The 23,218-nt window shown below is 34.5% G+C and overlaps 1 protein-coding gene, 2 long non-coding RNA genes and 3 other non-coding genes across 7 annotated transcripts; 1 reads left to right on the forward strand and 5 right to left on the reverse strand.

Moving 5' to 3' along the window:
• Positions 1-282: 282 nt before the first annotated feature.
• On the reverse strand, positions 283-1,498 carry LOC110938133. Its single transcript, XR_002591209.2, has 2 exons — positions 655-1,498; positions 283-434 (listed from the first exon to the last, which is right to left on the reverse strand). It is a non-coding gene; the product is annotated as an uncharacterized LOC110938133 (long non-coding RNA).
• LOC118492009 lies at positions 737-819 on the reverse strand. Its single transcript, XR_004892453.1, has one exon. It is a non-coding gene; the product is annotated as a small nucleolar RNA snoR77Y (small nucleolar RNA).
• Positions 868-1,021, reverse strand: LOC118492013. Its single transcript, XR_004892457.1, has one exon. It is a non-coding gene; the product is annotated as a small nucleolar RNA snoR2/U65 (small nucleolar RNA).
• LOC118492014 lies at positions 1,348-1,416 on the reverse strand. The gene has a single exon (XR_004892458.1). It is a non-coding gene; the product is annotated as a small nucleolar RNA U49 (small nucleolar RNA).
• A 1,235-nt stretch (positions 1,499-2,733) lies between the features above and the next one.
• LOC110938134 (tyrosine-protein phosphatase DSP1) lies at positions 2,734-6,789 on the reverse strand. Of its 2 annotated transcripts, none has more exons than XM_022180607.2 (6): positions 6,529-6,789; positions 6,350-6,443; positions 5,585-5,642; positions 5,455-5,498; positions 3,817-4,001; positions 2,734-2,903 (listed from the first exon to the last, which is right to left on the reverse strand). In XM_022180607.2, the coding sequence occupies exons 1-6, from the start codon at positions 6,729-6,731 to the stop codon at positions 2,900-2,902; spliced, it is 588 nt and encodes a 195-aa protein (XP_022036299.1). In that variant the 5' UTR covers positions 6,732-6,789; the 3' UTR covers positions 2,734-2,899. The 2 variants fall into 2 exon arrangements, with proteins under 2 accessions (XP_022036299.1, XP_022036298.1); XM_022180606.2 differs by having other exon boundaries at positions 2,734-2,909; positions 6,529-6,787.
• An 8,151-nt stretch (positions 6,790-14,940) lies between these two features.
• On the forward strand, positions 14,941-17,229 carry LOC110938136. The gene is made up of 4 exons (XR_002591210.2): positions 14,941-15,104; positions 16,146-16,261; positions 16,671-16,799; positions 16,934-17,229. It is a non-coding gene; the product is annotated as an uncharacterized LOC110938136 (long non-coding RNA).
• Positions 17,230-23,218: the final 5,989 nt, after the last annotated feature.

Consider the following 23,218-nt stretch of genomic DNA (forward strand, 5'->3'; position numbering starts at 1 on the left):
GGTAACATGGAGGGTGTTCATTCCTATGTGGAGGGCATTTGTGAGAGTGATAGATTAGTGGGTGTTGTAGAGGATGACATGAAGGTTGTTCATTCTTCAAAATTCTTGGGGAAGAATGGGCTAATGGTGGGTCCTTTCTTTTTTTTATAAAGTTGTTTGTGAGAAGGATATATATGTTATTGTTGTGGGTAAAAAGTGTTTGTGGGAAGAATAAGTGAAAAGCTGATGTGACATGATGATTAGGCTGTTTGTAGAAAGGATAGCCTTTCACTGATGCGGATAGTAAATGCCAAATAATTCATTCCATTAGTTAAAACAAAAAATATGCCAGAGGAAGGCTTAGCCATGATTATTATTAAGAAACAAAATCAAGGAAGAATAACACCCTCGCAATGAACCTATTTATGCCTCTAGAACAAAGCAGCAAGAATAAACTTGCAGCCGAAAGAGGAGGCAATTAACCAAAATCAATTGTCAACGGTATCCATTAAAAAACACCAAAAACTAATTGTCAACCTAAGTTTAATATTACAAAACAAGAAATATGCCAGAGGAAGGCTTAACCCTGATTATTATTAAGAAACAAAACCAAGGAACAATAACACCCTCACAATGAACCTATTTATGCCTCTAGAACAAAGCAACAAGAATAACCTTGATAATCAAATCAATAAACTTGCAGCCGAAAGAGGAGGCAAATTAATTACACTAACTACAAAACCAAAATTTTTAAAAAAAAGTGCCTCAGCTAGTCGATCTGTCATCACAAAAAAATCAGTCGGTAATTCCAACATTTTTAAAATGAATCATCACAGGCACAACTTTTTTTAAAAAAAATCAAAAAAATATCATTATAAATTTTTAAAAAAATGTAATCGCAAAAAACGGCTCCGTGAACGAACGGATTATTATCGATTCACAGGTTCCTATAAAATGCGAAACACACGAAAGTTTATTATCGGTTCAATCATAGCATCAACGGTCACTGCACTTTTGGCTACCGGTGACGTGGCATCGAACCTAAAATGTTAGGTAAACATCAGCGGCGCGTGGAAGCGCGTGAGTGTGATAAATGTGTGAAACTTAAAGAAGAAGAAACCTCACTGCACTTTTGGCTACCGGTGACGTGCATCGAACCTTAAATGTTAGGTAAACATCGGCGGCGCGTGGGAGCGCGTGAGTGTGAGAAAATGTGTGAAACTTAAAGAAGAAGAAACCTCAGAGACCCGTTCAAAATCACACACACAGCGGAAGAGGCAAAGCGAGGTATCCAGACCAAAAACCGGAGCTCGAGATCGTGTTAATGATCGGAGAGGTGGTGAATTGGTGGAAGGACACGCGCCGCCGTGATCCGGTGCGGTTTAAAGTGTCATACGGCACTTCCTATACTTATTGGGGATGTCTACCTCATCGGAATCTTCTGGAATGTGTGAAATATGATGATAAAAGAGAGTGATTGTAGATCTGGAAGATGAGATAGAAGATATGATGTGATTGATAGGTTGAAGAAGAAGATAGGTTATATAGAGAGATTTGTAAACCCTAATTTTAATTTTTGGGGGAAGTGGAGGGATAAGGTGGCCCAATAATGAATTAAATGGGCTTGTTATTGGACCTTGACATATGGGCTTATGGACTGGGTATGCTCAGCTCAACTTGGCCACATGAATGTAGGATGTCTAAATGAGATGTCAAATGTTTGATTTGCCATATGAATGTTACACTTTGGATGATAAACAAGAAATAATAGTTGAGTGGTTAAATATCATAGTTCACGATTTGCGCTTTTGGCGAAAGTGCGGGTATATATATATTTGGTAAAAATGATAGAAATGGGGAGAGGTATTCGTTACTTTTTTTTACTGATGCTTTTAGCAGATACATATATGTTTATCTTATAAAGCATAAACATGAGTCGGGTCAAATACTTAATGGTATATATTCGAGTTACTTTAAGTTTCGATGCCGCAATGTGGGGCATGTAAAAATACTAGTTTTTAAACAAAACGACATATATATCATGACTTTTGGGGTTGAAGAATAGTCACCTGTCTTAAACGTAGGAGCTGCAATATCTTCTTTGACTTTGGGTCCATGGCATTGATAGTAAGACATGGTAATTAAATAACTGTGTGAAAGGACAATTCTTAGGGTGGATGGAATGCTTCGGCACCCCATCGTCTGCATGTTGTGGCAAGCGCTCCCGTCAATAGACAAGTGGCGACAACATGTGGATCACCAAGGTGGGTTGTGATCTTAGCACTCTTGTCGAGAAGCAAGAGGGTATTGGGTTGCATGAGAAGCAATCACATATTTGGTTAGTTTTTTTTATTTAATTTATAAATTGGTTGTGGCATGAGGAGCAAACAGCACTTTATGTAATTTGGCATGTTGTGGCTAGTAAATGGTAAGTAGTGAAGAAAGCCGATGTAGAGGAGAGAGGTGTTATAGCAAATGAAGCATGTGGATTAAGCATTCCCACCACTCTAAAACCTTTAACAAAATCTAATTAAAGAGAACCATGTCTAGAAAAATGATTTAAATACTTCCCTTGTTTCTATCAATCGGTTTTGTTTGTTGATTACTTAAAAATGTTTTCCAACATACCATGTTATCTACACTCTAACTTATCATAACATTATATATACACATTACAACTTTGATCACTCTAATACCGTTTGTAACATCATGAACTCACCAACGATTTCATGAGTTACAGGTATGATGAGCATAAGGAAGAAAACCTATAACGTAATATTACATTATAATATGGTAAAGTTATACAATTTAAACTAAGCCTAGGAAATTTATTACATAACTTAATTGGTACATATAAAACTATTATTAGGTCATGCTTCATGGATTCCACTCTCAGCACATTCCCCTTTATGTTCATGGTTTACCTGTCACTATGTAGTTAAGTCAAAAGGCAGTTGCACAAATATATCAAAATTCAAAAGCAAAAGATGAACTTAATATGCCAAATATGTCAAACAACTAGAACATAATATACACACTAATGAATGCGACTTTAGAGGCAAGCAAAGTATTTGAAACGATGCAACACGTACAAGAAGCTTAATGACATTAACACTTATCTAGGGTTGCAAACAAGTAAAACGCTATTAATAAGCCGTCACACGAAGTTGCACTCTACACCATCATAAACAACAATGAATAATAACAAGTATGGTTAACTAATTCGCCTCCTAGGGTAAGTACTCTCATAGTACATAAATGTGAAGTTGTAGTGTAACACATATAATACAGTCATCGTTGCCACAATGGCAGAGAGATAAATCCCTCCTTGCCGTTTTCTCCTTGTATATTATAAAATTTGTTATTTCTATTTATTTATTAACTATTTAAAAAATAGGGTAAATTACTTTTTGAGTCCCTGTGTTTTAGTGGTTTTAACTAGTTGAGTCCAAAAGCAAAAAGTTTAACGACCTGAGTCCCTATAAGCATTTTCATTAACAATTTGAGTCCTTTTGAGTCCAAATTTTAACCTTTTGAGTCCAATTTTTTGGACTCAAATCGTTATAAAATGAAGAAAATTGGACTCAAAACGTTATAAAATAAATGGCTAGGGACTCAGGGCGTTAAACTTTTTGATTTTGGACTCAAGTGGTTAATACCACTAAAACATAGGGACTCAAAAAGTGATTTACTCTAAAAAATAATGTTATATTTGTATAAATTATTTTCTAGTGTTATAAACCAATTATTATTCAAGTTTATATGATCTAGGATAACCAAACTCAAATACATTTGGATATGCATATGGTTATAACGAAAATGCCCTTGTGATTTTACCTCTTAATACATGAACATGGAGATGTTGGTATATCTTTGAATCCAGAAGCATCAAACACCTCCATGAACCTTTGATCTGAAATTCTAGCCTTTGCAGCTGCAAATCTTTGGTATTCCTCAAATATTGATGTCAAACACCATCTTTCAATCTTTCTTAAACATCCCACTAGACAACCCGTTCGATGCTGAATCAATCAATACTACCGTCATGTTTAGAAAAATCTCTCTATATATGTGCGTTGAGCACTGTACTGAGAACCGGATTTGATGGTTTGAGAACCGCCTACATAATCGGTTCAGCTGAATACTCTTGAACCATCTTCATTTCGGTAGCTGATTATGGGTCAGAGTGGTTGAACAAACGAACCATATCGGTACTTGGACCAATGCTCAATAATAATAATTATTAACCTTTTCCCTTTCAAAATATCATTTATTGATTTATCTACCACTTCAGGCTCCATGTTTAGTTTATTCAATTAAATTTTTTAAAATTACAAATTCACACAAAAAGATAAAAGTTATTTAGTTTATTCAATTGAATTTTTTTAACACTATAAATTCACACCAAAAGATGAAAGTAGTTTGCTACTTCATGTTTAATCTAGAGTTAATTACAAAGTTAGTCCCTGTGGTTTGCACAAAATAACATACTTAGCTATTAATAGTTTAAAATCACCTTCTAGGGTATTAACTTTTCATTTTGTAACGTTTGGAGGTATTAACTTCTATGGTATTAACATAGTTAGTCCATGTGGTTTGCACAAAATAACATACTTAGATACTAATAGAATGTGATTTTAAATTTAAAAATAACGTTAATACCTTCAAACGTTACAAAATGAAAAGTTAATACCCTAGAATGTGATTTTAAACTATTAGTACCTAAGTATGTTATTTTGTGCAAACCACAGGTACTAACTATGTAATTAACTCTTTAATTTATTACATCACATTAGTTTATTACAAAAGTATGCGAAAACCCAAATCTAAACTATGTAATTTATATTTTATCAATGACTCATATTTTTAAAATTTTCAACTTTTCAACTAGTGGACCAAAACCGATACACTTATGCAAACTTTAGCGTTGCGTTCAAACTCAATCCCACAACTTGAAAAAAGTAAACATGTTTTTTTTAACGACCAACATCTATATATTAATATAGAAACCGGGCCAGCAAGAGAAAAAAAAAGTGAACATGTATATCCAAGTCTATGGGTTACTTTCTAAGGGCTTATAGAGTGTTCAGTTCGGGTTTCGGATTCCTTGATTTGATTATCTGTTCATTAAACCAAACAAAACTGAATTCAAATAAACCAAAAACTGATTTTGAATTAGGTTTCCGTTAACTTTTTTCCCGATCATCGTTCACTCGAATCCTCAAAGTGTCGAGCGAGCATGCTTCATAACTTAAGGTTAAACAATGGAAAAGCGACATCTATTGAAATGTAATTTTGTGATTTCTCAAACCCGAAAGTCCAATACATATATATGTATTTATTTTCCCCGGTTTAACCCGAATTGAATTTCATAAAACAAAAATCATAACTGAACCGAATAAATAATTTCGTTTCGAACCAGAAAGTTTTATTTAATTTTTTTATTTGTAACCGAATATAGAAAACAGCTTATACCTTGCCTCTTTTGCAATGAATCAACAGCGGGTGATTATTTACATCTGCCAAAAATCAAATCAAATCAAATCAAATGCATGATAAGAAAAAGATTATTAGCCTTTAAAATCAATGTGGATTAATTACATACCCAGAACAACTTGTAATGCTTCACGAATTGTGATTTCAGGTATGTTAACAAAAGGTTCCTGCATATATTCCCCCATAAAAACAATGTTACATATTTTTTATCTATAAGTTTGAATTTTTAATTTCTTTTATTTGAATTGTTAGCTGGTATATTTTGGAGTATTATTAGTTCTGTTTTATATAAAAGATATCACCGAACAAATACAATGATACACCTAAAAAATATGATACTTTAATTTATTAAAATTCCAAACTTTTATAAGCCCAAACCTTTACCAACACCAAACTTGTATAATAATTAGGCCCGAATGATAGAGTTAACCCAAATTAAGTATAATATAATTGAAAGAAGCCCAAATGATAGAGTTAACCTAAATTAAGTATAATATAATTGAAAAAGGCCCAAATAACAAACATAACCCAAGCCCCAAAACAATAAAATATCCTTTTGTTTTGTGTATGGGCGGCAACGTAAGAAACAAAACGTCATAGAATTGCGATCATCCCAGTTCCCAGACTATGAGTGCCCCTGTTGCTACTCAGTTGACCGCTAAATTCTTTTTTTTTTTGAGATACCCCTAAATTAATGGACTAAGTCCATCATTGTTTCAAACACTATAAGTATTTTTTTTTTTTGACGCATTATTTGATCTATTTGATCGTGTTGATACGATCCACACCAATCACTCAAATGCTACTTCATTAAAAGTTGCAACCATCACATGAAATTACCAGATCGGATATCAGAAGACCACAGAATCCGTACCTTAGTTCCTTCAATCCCAAACTGAAACAGATGAATCCGATTCGCCTTCAAAAACTCAACGTTATGATCCGGATACGGTTCAGGACACAAATATCTAAACCATCACCACAAATTAACTAGATCAAATGATAAATCTCACAACAAATAAAAACTAACTCTACTAAGAGAAAGTGACATACACAATAGATCGTAAGCCTAGTGTTTTAATAAACGAGAAATTAGCAGTATCAGGGAAACCGGAACGAAAAACGCCATTATCGACCATGGAGAAGTTGAGTGGAGGTGTGTAGAGCTCCTCTTCGTTCGAATCAAGCTTATCCGATGACAGGTCCGTTATCGACTGAGCGATTTCGATGTCATGTAGCTTGTGATCTAGTTTCATTGCAAGGAGAATGAGTTAAGAGTATTATTGTGTAATAGTTGCAGGAATGTGAATGTGGTCTTTATAGGGGGGGGGGGGGGGTGTGTGATGACACATAATGCGTGTCTTGTGGTAAGAGGTTAGTTAAAAATAGAATTAAGGTGACGATTTTGGACTCCCTTTTCTTGAAAGTTTCTGAAGTTTATAGCACCAATTATAGATGGTGTTATGTATCTATAATTTAGTGTAGTATTTTAATATAAACTAGGGGTGAAAACGAGCTGATCCGTCCTTAACCTACTTGAGATCGGCTCATTAAACGAGCTCGAGGTTATTGAGGCTCATTTAGGACACTTGTTCAAGTCCGAGCTTCACATGTCGAGCTCGAGGCGGCTCATGAGCCCAATCGAGTTTTTATTTATAAGTTTATTTAATATATTTATATACTAAGTTTATTTTATATATATAATGAAAGTGTAAAATACAATATCACTTAACGTACAATACGTACGACATGAAATTATAACATGCGTGATTATGTTTTTACCTCACGCATGATTTCTGATTTTGTACATGCATGATTATGTTCATGCGTGATTATGGTTTTCAACATGCGTGATTAGGGTTTTAAGTTTTATAATGTGCGTAATTTTATCTCGTACGCATTGTACGTTATTCACAAATCACACGGGTGTGTAGATTATGTTTGCGTCCTTGTTTATCTTTGTAAGCAATCATTGATTTGAAATATGTAACACGCATTTAAAGTATATAACTAAGTGTGTGATTCAAGTAATCCAGCTCGACGACTTTAACATTTAACACGACTATAGAACGATTGTGATGTTGTAGTTTGTTTAAGGTTATTTTGGTTTAGTACTTTTTAGGAATTCGATTTTTTCCTCATCCCTAATCAATCTAGTGGAGTACGTTTTTTCTCCAAACCAGTGTATTGTCCGACGCGTAGACTAGATTTTGTCCAGACAACTTTTATCCAAATCGAAGGGTGAGTAGTTGGTACTATTATTGGCTCATCTGTTGTTAGGTCCGTCTTATCCTGATAATACATCATTATCCGTGTTAGTCATCTCTACGTCTCTTCGATTATATTCTTGTCGTTTCTTGGACGCGAAACCTACCTTATCATTTCTTCTAATAATTTAAGCAATGTTAAAGATATAATACACCAATATATAATATATAATCATGGTATAAAGTCAAAACTAATACAACCAAAACAACTTAGATTAATGTATTAGAAACAAGTTTTAATTTATGTATTTTATTTTGTAACTTTTGAAAAGGGCATAAAGAGGACATTCGAAGAATATGCTGTTTTAAAAAGTGGGTGTATTCTGTCATTTGTTGTTTTTGCGAGAGCTGCGCGCCACGTAATTCGGGTGGTTCTTGTGACCCGGTGACTAAGCAAAGAAAGTGCTACTTTATATAAAAGGAAAAGAAAGCGACCCGCATCTTCGACCGAATCAACTCGCATCATCCGGTTCACAAAAATAAACCCAAGTGGGTAGTGGGCCGGGAGAATTTTGAGATGAGATTAAAAAACTAGAGCATCTCTAGAATTTTGATATGTTATCTACTTCGTTTGTAACACTTGTTAAGCATTTAAGCATAGTACAAATCACGAGCATCTCTAACACCATGTGTAGTGGGAGGGGAAAGACTCTTGAGCATTTTGTGTTATGTGACGGTCCACTTAACATGTGGGCATTGTGAGACATTATGTTAAAAGAGGTGTAGTGAGGATGTGGGCATTGTGTTAAAATGGGTGTAATAGAATTAAATAAAACAAAACCATAAAAAAATGTTATTGGCCAAACAAAAAGAAAAAGGAGTTTTATAAAGCACGCTTCAGGGTTCTTTGTTTGAAAAAAACGCCCGAGAGGGGGGGGGGGTTTACAAGCGTAGTTGGGCTTTTTTTTTGATAAAAAAACGTCACCCCCACCCCCCACTACGGATGGTCTAATGGAATTCGTCGATTTAAAGCTAGTGAGCTACAGACTTTGTCGGTTTCCAATAAGGAAACCCGTGTGGAAGGACCTCTCACGGATGAAGAAGAGTTTGGTGAGGGAGAGAGGAGAGAGAAGGTGGTACGTGGCTGGTGTTTTTAGGAAGTATCGTCGTTTAATTGAGGACAGCTTGAACTCATACGAGACTTGTTAGAAATGTTTTAAGCTCGAACTCTGCTAGAACTCGATTTGTTTATTTTTTATTATAGTAAATTGTAGTTTTACACCCTGAGGACTAATGATAAAACCCGGTATCAGCTTTACACCCTATTTTGAAAATCGATCAACTTTACGCTCCCTCGTTTTTCAAAATGCATCAATGTTAGACCCTCCTATCTGATGACATTATATTTATGTTTGTTGTTATGTGAAATAACAGTTATACCCTTTCATTTACACCTTGTAATTTCTAATAACCGAGTTTTTTTAGTCCCTGCATCATGTTAATGATTCCCACCTAAATTGTTTGACCTTGCCAAGCAAATAGCAAATAAGGAACATATTGTTAGACCTTGCCAAGTTAAATGACCAATGAACATTCTGTTTGACCTTGCGAAAAAGCATTCTGTTTGAGCATAATAAAGTCATCCATAATCATTTTTGAATTACACAGTGAACCATAGGAAATAGTTAAATATTCAACACATTCTATGTGTTTGAATTACATAGTTTAATTACACAGTAGTGGGGCGTTATTTTAAAAAAAATTGAAAAAAAACGCTCCAAAACGCCCCCTCCCCCACTACACTAGGCGTTTTGGGGCGTTACTTTTGGAAAAAATTGTTTTTGGCGTTATGTTTAAAACGCCGAATTGCTCTAACACATGTTATGTTGGTAGCTTGGACCACTAAGACCCACCAATCAATGCTCTGACACACCCACTTGCTTTTTTTTTTCATTAAAAATGTTACGGGGGTTATTGGAATAATGCCCCACTACATCACTTTATGCTATAATGCCCCATGCTGACTGGGATGACACGTGTCAGATAATGCCCCATGGTGGGGGCATTATATATCTTCACCACTACACATGGTCTAATAGGTATAGTTAAGTTATCCTAGATAATATAATGCTACGTTGTTGATGGTGACTAGACCCTAATCATCACATTTATCCAAAATTATATCAAAATGAGTTAACCATAATGATCCATAACCTTAACTGTAATGATTGAAGTAGAAATATACATGTAATCGCTCTGATTACATTCGTGATCGTTGTTCTAATTAGCATGCTTTCTGTTCTGATGGAGAACATGATATGATGGAGCTCTGGTGGCCGGAGTCGTTCGCCAGAAGAGGAATGGAGGTTTGACGTTGGCGTGTGAATGGTAAGGTGTAAAAGCAAATGGGTTAAGAAAACAGGGTATGTAATTGATCAGGTTAAGTAAAAAAGTAGTAAAATGACAATTTTGCCCTTTGGCCGTTAGTGAGAAACGTAGAAACTGAACGGCGTTAAGGTGCAGGGTACAACATTGATGCGTTTTGGAAACAAACGGGGGCGTAAAGTTGATCGATTCTCAAAATATGGTATAAAGCTGATACCGGGTGTTAACCAGAGGGTGTAAAAGTGTAGTTTACTCTTTTTATTATATAGTTAGTTCCATTATTATTTATAGATAATTTATATATAATCTTTCTATACTAATAAACAAAAATCCTTTTTGGACACATGTCATTCTCTGGTAATTTCTCACTCTTAGTTTTTTATTTATCTCTTTTATTAAATAATAATAATATTAAACATCAATTTAACTAAATCTATTTATCTTTTTTGTTTAATTGATTTCTTTTTTAACTCTAAAGTTTCAATCTTTGAGAATTTAAGTCTAAAGTTTCGATCTTTGGTATTTTTTAACCCCTTTAATTAATTTGATTTTTCACTTCTAATTCAAAAGTTTTCATCTTTTGCAATTTAACCCCTTTAATTTTTTTTTACTTTCAATCCAAAACTTTTCATCTTTTGCAATTTAATCTCAACATTTTTTTTACTTTCAACTTTAATCTCTTATTATATAATTTTCATCTTTCATAAGTTCTCCGTTTAACGTGTCGTTCTAAATTTCTGACTTAACATGCCGCAACGTGCCTGTGGGGTTCAACGTTTTTCATCTGGTTTTTTCCTGTTTAACATGTCCGTCGCAGCGCGTCTATTTTTCCCCGTTTTATAGGTCTGTCGCAACGTCCGAGTCAGAGATCGACTTAGTTATTTTTTTCTCGGTTTTACACACATGCTCGTGGTCATGTGAGAAACATTTGCCTTTCATCTAACATGATATATAACTATTGAATCCCCCGCCGCATTGCGGCGGGTGGTAAATCTAGTTATAATTTTATATATAATAATATACTTTATATGTTTTAATATAACTTTATCTATTTCTTATACAACAAAAAAAATCTTGTGGGACATGCGTCTGGTTAATGAGGCAATCAAAATTTGGGGTTTCCAGTCTAGGCCCATGGATCTTTTTCGGTAAAAAGCGCAAATCCTTTGATTCAATCGGGTGACCTGGTTTCTTTTCATCTAGAAACCTTAATTTGACCAGATACTCTCCACATTCTATAACGCCAGAAATCGACCAAACGCTCTCCACATTCCACAGAATGTTAAACACGTTTATTAGATTTGCTCCAACATTCAAACTTAGAATGTTTGATGGCGCATAATGAAGGTTCTTCGGATTTGTAACTACACTTTCTGTTGTCTCATGTGTAAATTGTTTGAAACTACGATATACTAGTTGCTTATTTACATTTAAATGAATATGTTTCATGTAAACCCTTTGTTATGAACTTATGTGTCTTAATTATTTAGAATTTTGACATATTTTAGGTTTTGTTTATTTTGACATAAAGCAAGTTCTTTGATAGAACAAAGGGAAAACAACAACTATGTGATAGAACTCGACGAATGATTTAAATTTGATTCTCTTACTTGTATAATCTCAAAAGGATCCGATGGCTAACCTTTTGAGCTTTGGAGGGAAGTTTTTGGAAACTTCTTTTAGGATAGATGACTCGGTTCGGGATATTTCATTAGAAATGAGGGGATTGCTTGAGTAGCTCACCCGTTGTTGATTACCTGAATGACATTATTTTGAAACCTGTGAGTAGTTCTGACTTCTAGAGTTCATAAACAATTAGATGTGTCAATTTCGACCCAAATACTTATGAGTGATTGATTCGGGTTCTTTATATCTACGTAGAGTTGTAAACGAATTGAACGTTAAACGAGTAATTCGTGAACCATTCGAGGGAAAGTTCGTTTATGTTCGTCCGTTTATTAAATGAACGGACACACATAAGAAATTTCGTTCATTAAGTTAAATGAACGAAGATGAACAAACGTTAATTTCGTTCATTAACCTTTTAACACTTGCAACTCTATTGCCACGTGATTTCCACCATCACAAGTAGTTTAATACCCGTCAGGTGGACTGGTTACGATAAACAACGTAACAAACAAAGAGAATGTATATTGATGGTGTTTCAGTTTGCTTCTCATTTTCTTTTTTTCCATCTCATATTTGAAAAAGTTACAACCATCTAAGTTTTCATTTTCTTCTTTTCAAACCACAAAACTCATTCTCAAAACACATTATCCTAGCACTACAAAAATGACCTATTAACTATTAAGAAGTCAAAAAGTTAAAATGAGCTCAAAATAAGCAATCCAAACACCCACATTAAGTGGACACAAGTCTAAGCAACATCATAAACAAAAGCACTATTTTTAATTTATAAAAGGAAAACGAACGTGAACACTAAACAACCAGACAACAATATAAAATAAAAGTAAAAGAGTGACAAAACATGAAATGGTGTCATTTTAATGCAAAACACTGGGGGAAAGTGTTATAACAATCAAACATGGTTTACTGCCTCAATTTTTTCGGCTTGTAGATGGTCCTCTTTAACCTCAAAGATTGCCTCTTTTCGACTTGTTGACTTGATGCATGGTGCCCATCCGGTGGACGGTTTCTTTAGTGTAAATGAAAAAGGTTTTAATTATTTTTACACGTATAATATGAACTCATTAAATGAGTTCACATTGACATATATAATATGTCTATAAACGAAAAAAAGGAAGGTTGGAGACATTCTAATAACTTAGATTGCTTGACTCTTTAAGTGGACCGTTGACTACTAAAAACATAAAAAAATACAAATAGTGAGTTGAAATAAAACACAAAGTAATAATGTATGGTAAACAAAAGAGAAATGTGTGGAATGTTTATGAAACAAATATGCTCTCTGCGAATTATATCGTTGTAGCTTTCATCTTGATCTCTCAAGACATGATGACATTGATCCGTGGCACGTTCGTATGCAGATGCCTGCCATCTTCGGTGACTTCTCCTGTACAAATGACAAGATCTATCTCTTATTCATTCTCTCTGGTGACGGGTTTATTTAAATAATAATAGCATACATATTTTTTTGAATTCAAAATAAAAACATTATTTGTTTAGAAAAAGAGCCAGAGTTATGGTTTTTTAGCAAATTTATAAACTAATTTAGAATAATCTATTAGGCTACATGTGTTGGATAGGTAAAGTTAGTATCATATTAAATTGAAAACGGGGATAAGTAAAGTTAGAAAGTATCATATTAAATAAAAAACGAGTTAAATACCTGGTTGGTCCTTGTGGTTTGCGAAAATTGCAAACTTGGTCCTAAGGGTTCACTAATTACACACTTGGTCCCAGTGGTTGCAATTTTCGCACTCGGGTGGTCCTTAACATTAACCTAAGTTAAATTTCTCAGTTAAATGTGTGCAAAATTACTTATTTACCCCTAAACAATTTAGAAAATTAAAAAAAAGGCCACACTCATCTCCCCATCCACCTGCACCCCCCTTCATCACCACCATGTAACTAGACATTTAACTCTAATAATAATAACTCACTTTCACAAATCTTGATACAGTTTCATCAAACCCTAACAATGAACACCCCAAATTTCTTCCATCTTCTCCTTTCACTCGCAATTTAAACCGCTGTTGTCTCTGCTTTCTCCCCCCGCCGATTACCACCTCATTGACTGCGGCACCACCGTCTCCACGGTGGTTGACCATGACCATCGGCCGTTCACCGGCGACGGGTCCTCTTCAACCCTCTCATCAACCAAATCTTTGTCGTAAAAGAACTCAAACCCATATCCCAATTTGTCTCTAATTTATCACACAGCTAGGGTTTTCACGAAACCCTCACATTACAAATTCAAAATTGAAGAAAAAAGAACTCACTTGGTACATATTTATTTCTATAAATTCGATTTTATGAATATTGGAACCACGTCTCATGATCAATTTCATGTTTCTGCTAATGGGTATGTGTTGTTACACAAATACTCTGTTTCGAAAGGAAGCCCTAGAATTAAGGAATTCATGTTTCTGCTAATGGGTATGTGTTGTTACACCTTTTAATGGTTCTTTGTGGAAAAATTGGGTTCCTGATGATGGGTTTTTGAAATTGGGTGATGGGTTAGTCGAAAACTATAAAAAGATTCACTTAGATGGTCAGATTAATTACTGAATAGGGTTTCAGTTATGAACTTGAATTCAGAGTTGCAGGTGACACGGTGGTCGAGTTACGGTGTGAGGGTGCAGGTGGTGAGTGTGGGTTACATGGTGGTGGTGAAGGGGGGGTTTCGGGGGTGAATGGTGTTGGTAATTTGGGTGTGACGTTGAGCAGTGGCGGTGGTAGAGATTTTAATGGTGGCGGAAGTGGAGATGTATGGTGGCGGTGGTGGAGATTGATGGTGGTGGAGGTGGTGATGGATGGTGGTTGTTGTGGTAGGAGTGAGAGAGATAATGGGGAATATGAGTGTGGCTATCTTTTTAATTTTTTTTTTTAAATTGTTCATGGGTAAATAAGTAATTTTGCACACACTTAACTGAGAAATATAACTTATGTTAGTGTTAAGGACCACCCGAGTGCGAAAATTGCAACCACTGGGACCAAGTGTGTAATTAGTGAACCCTTGGGACCAAGTTTGCGATTTTCGCAAACCACAGGGACCAACCAGGTATTTAACTCTAAAAAAACTCGCCAATGAATTTTTTTCTTTAATTTAACATAATATGTTTAAATATTATGTTGGGTTACCCATTTTATAAAAGGGTCCACCAATTCTTACAATTTGGGTTACTTGAACAGGTAATCGGATCCATAAAAATGGTCTTTTAACACCCTAGATGGTCATCTGTTCACCTTACAATTACAGCCGCTCCATCCATTGCTCTCGTTTCACTGTTTCATTTCGCTTTAATGGTAACCTGAAGATCGCTTTACAATTATAGATCACACAAGCTAAAGGTGTTTTCTACCGTCGATTATCCTCTCTTCGTCGCATATACGGTACAAGTTCTAATTCTTGTTCAATTCTTTTTCTGGTCCTTGTTTGTGCTCGATAATTTGAGGTTTTTTCTCGATATAATAGACCTAATTAGCATTAACAGGTTCTAATTCGTGTTCGATTAACTTATATATGTCATGACGCGACTTATTTTCTTAAATGTTTGTTATATATCAGGGATTTGAATTAGTACAAGTGGGTGTTGTTTGTTTTATAATTGTTCTTGGTCTGCTAACTATCATCCTTCGTGATCAAGGTTTAGGGTTCAACTTGCTGGATAAGTTTTGGGGATGCAAAGTAATTGGTTTATCATCTTTACTTGCCAATTTTACAACAAAGTTTATGTATTCAGAATATTTTCGTGTTTTTGGATGTTTTATGGTTCATTACTTTGAACTTTTATTGGGAGAATAATGATTTTAAAGTCCCAGACAACGGTTTGGAAAACTGATTGTGCTATATGTTCCTGTTTAGATAGCTAAGCTACACTAAACTTAAACTTTTTACGGGTACATTTAGATGTACAGCTTTCTTGTTCACATATCTGAACTTTTGCGATTATTGATCACTTTTATTTAAATATTTACCTGTTCGTATCAGGTAATACTTGTATGTTCTGTAATCAAATATGTTAGCTCTTCTATGTATTATTTGTTAATCTGACCATGTCTATAGTAAAACCACCTGCAGGAAAACTGCCAAAAACCGCCCTGAACCATCATTAGAGCGGTTATTTTTGTGAGTTTAACTATTGCATGAAATTTGAGTATTAAAGTATAGAAATTAAATGTAAAATTAGTAAACTATTTCATGAAATTTGAAAAAAAAACCTCGCTACTGTGTGCCCGTTTATATTCGCATTTGTAGAGAATAAAAAGTCGTACGTGTCATCGTCTTCCTGTAACCTTAGAAAAATTTGACCATTAGACATGTTTTGTTTCATGTGACATGAAAATTTTGCTTTGAACCATCATTCATATGCATCAAACTCAATACTAACAAATTTAAATGAAAATAACTTTACCGGTACTCCTCTATTTCAGGTTATGGTGCAAGTCAGATGTGTAAGGACTGGAAAACGGGGTGCGGGTCTCAACACTCTCATCAGTCGCAATATTCCGACCTATCATGAAATGAGACGAAACATTCAAGTTAGAAGGTAAAAGTATTAAAACAATTGATTAGTTAAAATACCTTGGAATTTAGATATGTTGCTTTCATTTTTATCTGCTCCATTATACTGCTTAAACTTCGATTTGTACGGACTTGTTTTTCCGTTCTTAACATTGTCTTCGGGTATTTGCACTGTGCAAGCCATAATTCATTTTAATAAAAACACCACAAATAATATGGAAAGTATAAAAACAGTGTAACCTTAACTTGCAGGTGATTTATTTCATCAAGGTTGTTCCATCATAGCTACCACCTACACAAAGAAAGAAACTGATTAGAGAACTACTGATGTGTTTATTGCAGATTAGGTTTCTGTAATTTGCAAAACATAACGCATGTTAACGAAACAAAACCAATATTAACGGAAGTATGAACAATTTAACCTTCATTTGCAGGCCATGTGTTCCAGCATTGGGTGTCTTGTCGAGTGCAGTTCTTGAGTATTGATCTTCTGCTCCATGTTGAGTACGCTAGACAAATAAATCCATAGCACTATTATTATATAGGAACATCAATAACTGCAAGTAAGCCCACTACCCACTTTAATATGAACTGTGTGTTGTTTTTATATCCATTTGAAGTTACATGTCGTGCAGTTTATTTGCTGAATTTTAGGAACTGAACTAAATTTTATAGCCCACTTCTTGCTGAATTTCAGGTACCATTATATAACCTCTAGAGAAGTGGAGATCATGTGCACAAAATGAGGAGCAAACCACCTGGTTACAAAACTGCAAATAACTGCCACTTCAGCGGTTTTTGTAGGGAGTTTAAAGGGCTGGGATTTAATCTCAGCAAGATCCAATGGTCAATATTGATTTGGAGGGTGGTTAGACTTAATGGGTTCCATATATATATATATATATATATATAACTATGTAAATCCCCACGCAAAAGTATTTCAATTTAACCATGTATACTTATACTTATATTGAGATAATTGCATACCAACAACCCCGAAAATTCCACCGGCTTTAACACAGCAACTGAAAATCACCGACTCTCGCCACACCAAGCTCTGATACCAATTGTTGGAAATCAAGCCCTTGAACGAACACGTAAACACGATACTTGAACGAACTATTCGACTCATTTCATTATTTATCAATAAGAGCACACCAATACAGTAACCCTAACCAAAGATTTATACTAAAACTTATTCTAGTCCTAACCAGACTCATCAAACTCTATTTTAAATAATAAAATATTAACTAGATAAACCTATCTAATAAAACCAACAATTATATCTAATTTAAATATACAAGACACAATAAATAATTTATCATAATTATCTATAACCTGATATTTATCTCCTCAATTCAAGATTTTCAGAAGGGGATGACGGCGCAGTTTGTTGCTCGTCTACCTGTTATCCTTATGTAATTTGGTCTGATGATTGGAATGAAAAAATTATTTAACTAAAAAAAATCTCCAACTCTAATAAACTCGTTTTAATAGTAGTGTCCCATTATAGAACGACATCGTAATTAGTATATACATTTTGGTGCAGGGTTGTGGACTTGTGCTTAAATATAACATGGGCTCTGCTCCTCTTGTATTAATATATCTTATTGGACCGGCCCAGACTAATTGAATTTAAGTTTTCTTTAAATACAGTAATAGACATGTAATATATATACTTAAAATATCATAGATGACTAAACATTTTATATTAACTAAATTTCTACACCCATTCAATCTCGTATATATAAAAAGAGTTCAACTAAAAATGAATGCAACAACAGTTCTATTTACCATTTCTATTAAAGTCTATGGTATTTAACTTAAAATACACATTTTACTAGTGAATTTTTGTTTGATCCTTTACAATGATTAAAACTAGGGCTGCAAACGAACTAAACTTTCAAGGAATGTTCATGAACTGTTCGTTTGTGTGTGTTCGTTTAATAAATGAACGAACACGAACAAAAAAATTGTTTGTTTAGTTAAATGAACCGACATAAAGAGATCCCGCGTTCGTTCATTTATGTTTGTAAACTAGGTTAGAGTTCAGTTAGTTTGGGAGTGCCAAAGAAAATAAGTTAAAAGTGGTGTGGTACAAATCGAAAGTTTATTTGTCTAATGTTTTTTTTTCCTATGTACTGCCCATGTGGGCTTTTACTGGAGCGTTATTGGGCTGAAGGTTAATCAAGTGAAGACTGGGCCAGACTTGTGAAGACATGACATGGCTTATGGGCTTAGGGTTCCGGTTATTGAAGGTTACAAAAGAGTGTCTTGTGTACTGTTGAAAAGTAGCTGGGAGTGATATCGGTCAATTAGTGAAGTTTGAGTTATTTAAATCCAATATATTATTAGAGGTTATAAAAGAATGTCTTATGTACTGTTGAAAAGCAGTTGGGAGTAATATCGGTCAATTGGTGAAAGCTTTAGTTATTTAAATCCAATATCCCTTATAATATATATATATATAGGGAGCCGCTAGAATGAGAACCACCTCGAGTTGTAAGAACCGCGAGAACTACACCCCACGGAGCGCCGTTCGCCATGATTTTTTTTTACAAGTAGATGTGTATATTATAAACACAGCCGTAAAAAATCATGGCGAACGGCGCTCCGTGGGGTGTAGTTTTTTACACCACAAGTTTGGTGAAAAAAAAAAAAAAGAAAAAAATTAAAAAACACCAAACTTGTGGTGTAAAAAACTACACCCCACGGAGCGCCGTTCGCCATGATTTTTTACGCTTGTGTTTATAATACACACATCTACTTGTAAAAAAAAATCATGGCGAACGGCGCTCCGTGGGGTGTAGTTCTCGCGGTTCTTACAACTCGGGGTGGTTCTCATTCTAGCAGCCCCCTATATATATATATATATATATATATATATAGGGGTGATGGGTTAAACAAGACAACCCACAAACATGACACGTTTACCTCAATTGATTACAAATTTGACCCAAACCTGGTCATACTAAAACTAAACCTGTAAATCTCGTGTTATATCATAAATATACAACCCCTTTAATTCAACATGATTGAGGTTCTACCTAAAACTAACATCAACTTGCCCAAACTCAAAACAAATCCAATAATGCTCTGACTCAAAACAAATCCAATAAATGTAGGTCAGCTAGTTTCTCCATTCTACACTCCCTTCTCTAGAGGTGCACATAACCGGGTTTTTTTAATTCCCGGGTTAGGGTATACACTCGGGTATCGGTATCACCGAGTATTGACTAGGAAAATCATACCTTGTGTACCAGGGTTTGGGTTTTCTATACCCGGGTACTAAAATACCATGTTTCCGGGTATAAAAAAACGGTTTCGGGAATAGGTCGGGTCGGGTATTAGGAAAACCCTATACGGGTATAGAAAAAACCCGATTTCGCTGGTGTTGACTATTTCTTTTTTTTTCATAATTTTTCTAGTTTTATGTTTCCAACTCCATTTTTTGTTTATAAACTTTAACATTAATAACATACAACTTCCAAAATATTAGAAACTTATAAATTTAACAACATTACATATCATAAAAGTGTTTACCCGCAAAAAAAAAGAAAAAAAAAAAAAGAAAACCCGGGTACGGGTATGCAAAAAACCCGGGTATTGATAAAACCTAGTGACGGTATGCAAAAAACCCAGGTACAACACGGGTTGAAAAAAACCCGGGTTCAGTTTCGGGTTTTCATAGCGTATACCGTATCCGAACCCTACCATACGGTAGGATCAGGTTCGGGTTTACAATACCCGGTTTTTAAAAACCCGGGAGCAGGTAATTTTTTTTCCCAAGTTTGGCTTCGGATTCAGGTTTTTTTTGGGGTGTACCTATCTACACACCCATTTCACTATTTACACACCAAAAAAAGGTGTTTTGTCTTTACATGCACACCCTGCAGTGTCGAACTGTGGCTAAAACGCGGCGTTTTGGTCCGGTTAACCAGACAAAGACTGACGGGTGTCTGACGGGTCTGTTGACCAGACCAAAACGTCGAGCTTCGGCCGCGTTTTGGTGCTGTCAACCAGACAAAAGACTGACACCCGGTCTGGTTGACAGGACCAAAACGCGGCCAAAGCTCGGCGTTTTGGTCCGGACAACAGACCCGTCAGACACCCGTCAGTCTTTGTCTGGTTAACCGAACCAAAACGCTGTGTTTTGGTCATAGTTCGACACTGCAGAGTTTGCATGTCAGGACAAAAAACACCTTTTAATGGTGACTATCTACACACTTGGTGTGTAGATAGTTTGGCCCTTTTTTTGTGCACTCCTCTTGCTACATGCCTCTATGCACATCTCAATTTAGTCAAACCTTCAATTTTCTCCTGATCAATGATTGGGCCTCCACTGGGCTGCAAACCAACAAATTAGCTCATCAGTGTCAGTGAAGAGCCCAGCTCCGTCAGTTATACCAGCCTATAGAAGACAATAGTTTGTATTGAATTAAATAAAATTAGAATAAGATAACTTAATAATTAAATTGTGTTGTAGGAAAATCGACTGATAACTTTAGTATAACTCCACAAATGACAGATAAATAAAATTATCTTAACTAATATAATTAAATTAAATATTCGAGACCTCATTATGTAATGTTTTTGTTTTTGTTTTGTTTGAGATTTCCAGTTTCCTTCTGTACCCTATATTCTATTTTATGATTTTAGTACAATAGTAGCTGTTCAAAAAAAAAAAAAAAAACATTTTCCTTAAATGTGAGATTTATTTGGTTTGAATAATTGAAATTCACATACGTAAAATAAAATGATTAATTTTAATTTTTGTTTTGTAATAACGGTAGTAAAAGACGACTATAGTAAACATGTATTTTTGAATCTGCCTTTGTTCAGTTAGTTACAAATATCTGATAAGTACTTTGAAAAGAATTGTTTTACGATGAATATTATTACAATAAATACTAAAATTTAAAAGCGCAAATTTAAGAGTAGGTTTAGACTTTAGAGAAGGCGTATGTGTTAACGGTTAGAACATAAAAACTTAGAACAATCTTAACCAAATCTAACAATTAAAATTTCTATTGTAGGAATGTTTAGTACCTAATTTTCGTGATCAGTCACAAGAAAATTATTAACTTATGGGAAATTTCTTTTATAATATGTATCCTACTTGTTAATAATCTTTGATATATGTTTATAGTAATTGTTTATAATTGTTGTAAACCCAAGTGAACATTAGATTTTGCTATGGACTTGTATACTGGATTATTGTGCCATCTAAACATTTGAATTTTCATACTAATAAAAATGTTATGTATATTATGTTACTTATAACAAAAATATTAATCTTATATTTAAGTTAACTTGAAATATCACATGCTAAAAAGTGTGGCAGATTAAAATACTAAAATATTTATAAATGAAAATAAGATAAAATGTTTGTGGTGTGACATAACAACAAAATAGTAATGATGATAGTTTATGAATATGGATTGTGACTTGAACCATCAATCCATCATCAAGTGTACAAACCAATAAAAGACAAATTATGCATAATTTTGGGGATTTGCTTTTATTTTTGCATGAAAACACCACTTGCATTTGCATTTCATTTCATTTTTCTAACAAAGAAGTAGAAATGAACCAAAATTATTATTCATATTATTTCTTTAGGTTTCTCTAAAAAAGATATCCACTTTTAAAGTATGATAATCCTAAATTACTACTTACTAATTTTCATTTTAGTTTATCTGATCAAATATACAAGTTTTTGAAATAAACATGACCTACATTCAAAGTTCAAATCTATGTTCTAGTGACTAAAAGTTATATAAGTAATACATGTTTGAAACAAGACATAATTAACCGTCACTCGGTTACCCTTAGTTATCGATAACGCCTTTCAGACTAAACCTAAACTGTGAATCATGACTAGCCCTTTGTGGAAGAACCTTGCAAAAGAGATGATAAATGTCTCAAGCATAGAATTCAGTAAAGACTACTAGTGGCGGACCTACCTTATAATTAGGGGTAGTCTCCGCTACCCGTTGACGCTCCGGCGGTAGTGTAAATTTTAGAAAAAAAATTACGTTTTTTCGATTTTGTTACCCTTTTTTTGAAACATTACCCCTATAAGGATTTTCTATATCTGCCACCGAAGACTACCTCCATCCCTAAGGCCTTGCAGTATATTAACATGTCTTGGGGTGTTATCCTATATGAAACGATAATGGCGTTAATCACCACTCCGTGCAACGCATTAAGCGCGTTAAAATCTCCATGTGTTAACACGTTAACGGGCTTCGAAGGGGAAGAGTTTGCCGTTGCCAGGGTGTTAAGGTGGAGTCAATAGGGGTGTTAAAGTATATCCTTGGGGTGACGTGGCGTGAAAGGGGAAAATGTAGGTGGTGTAATGCCTAGGTGAAGTTAAAAAGGAGGTTAAAGATATCTAGGCTTGTAAACAAACCGAACACTCAGCGAACAGTTCGGCAAGAAATGTTTATGTTCGTTCATTTAATAAACGAACAAACACAAACAATAAATTTTGTTCGATAAGTTAAACAAGCGAACATGAACAGAGTTTGTGTTCATTCATTTACGTTCGTGAACTTTTTGGTAAAAGATTCATTAATGTTCACTCATTTATGTTCATTTGAGTTCATTCATTTAAAAGTTTTTTAGTTATATTTTTATTTTGTTGGCTTTGGTTTTTAAATTTGAAACCATAGTTATACTATACACCCCCGCCAACATCACTCGTTTGATCATTTCGGTTTCACTTTGCGTTAAAGCTTAAGAAACTTCTTAATTTTTGTTAATTATGTTAAATATTTTTTTGACGGATTATTCATAATCTTTCTGATAATAAATGCAGATTGTATTTTTAAAAGGAATATATAATGTTTGTTTGTGCTCATTTATGTTTATTTGCATTCGTCTGCGTTCAATAAGTGTTCATGAACATGTTCATTTCCTTAATGAATGAACACGAACAAGAAATCTCGTGCGATAAACGTTCATAAACCATTCATGA

Source organism: Helianthus annuus, chromosome 4, assembly GCF_002127325.2.
Source record: "Helianthus annuus cultivar XRQ/B chromosome 4, HanXRQr2.0-SUNRISE, whole genome shotgun sequence".
NCBI lineage: Eukaryota > Viridiplantae > Streptophyta > Magnoliopsida > Asterales > Asteraceae > Helianthus > Helianthus annuus.

What these genes read in the sequence shown, in the direction of transcription:
- LOC110938134 (XM_022180606.2), bottom strand. Translation starts at nt 6,731, where the DNA reads ATGAAACTAGATCACAAGCTACATGACATCGAAATCGCTCAGTCGATA. An exon ending in TTGGGATTGAAGGAACTAAG is followed by an intron (nt 5,643 to 6,349) that starts GTACGGATTCTG and finishes GAATATATGCAG; the next exon opens with GAACCTTTTGTTAACATACC. An exon ending in TTCATTGCAAAAGAGGCAAG is followed by an intron (nt 4,002 to 5,454) that starts GTATAAGCTGTT and finishes TGATTGATTCAG; the next exon opens with CATCGAACGGGTTGTCTAGT.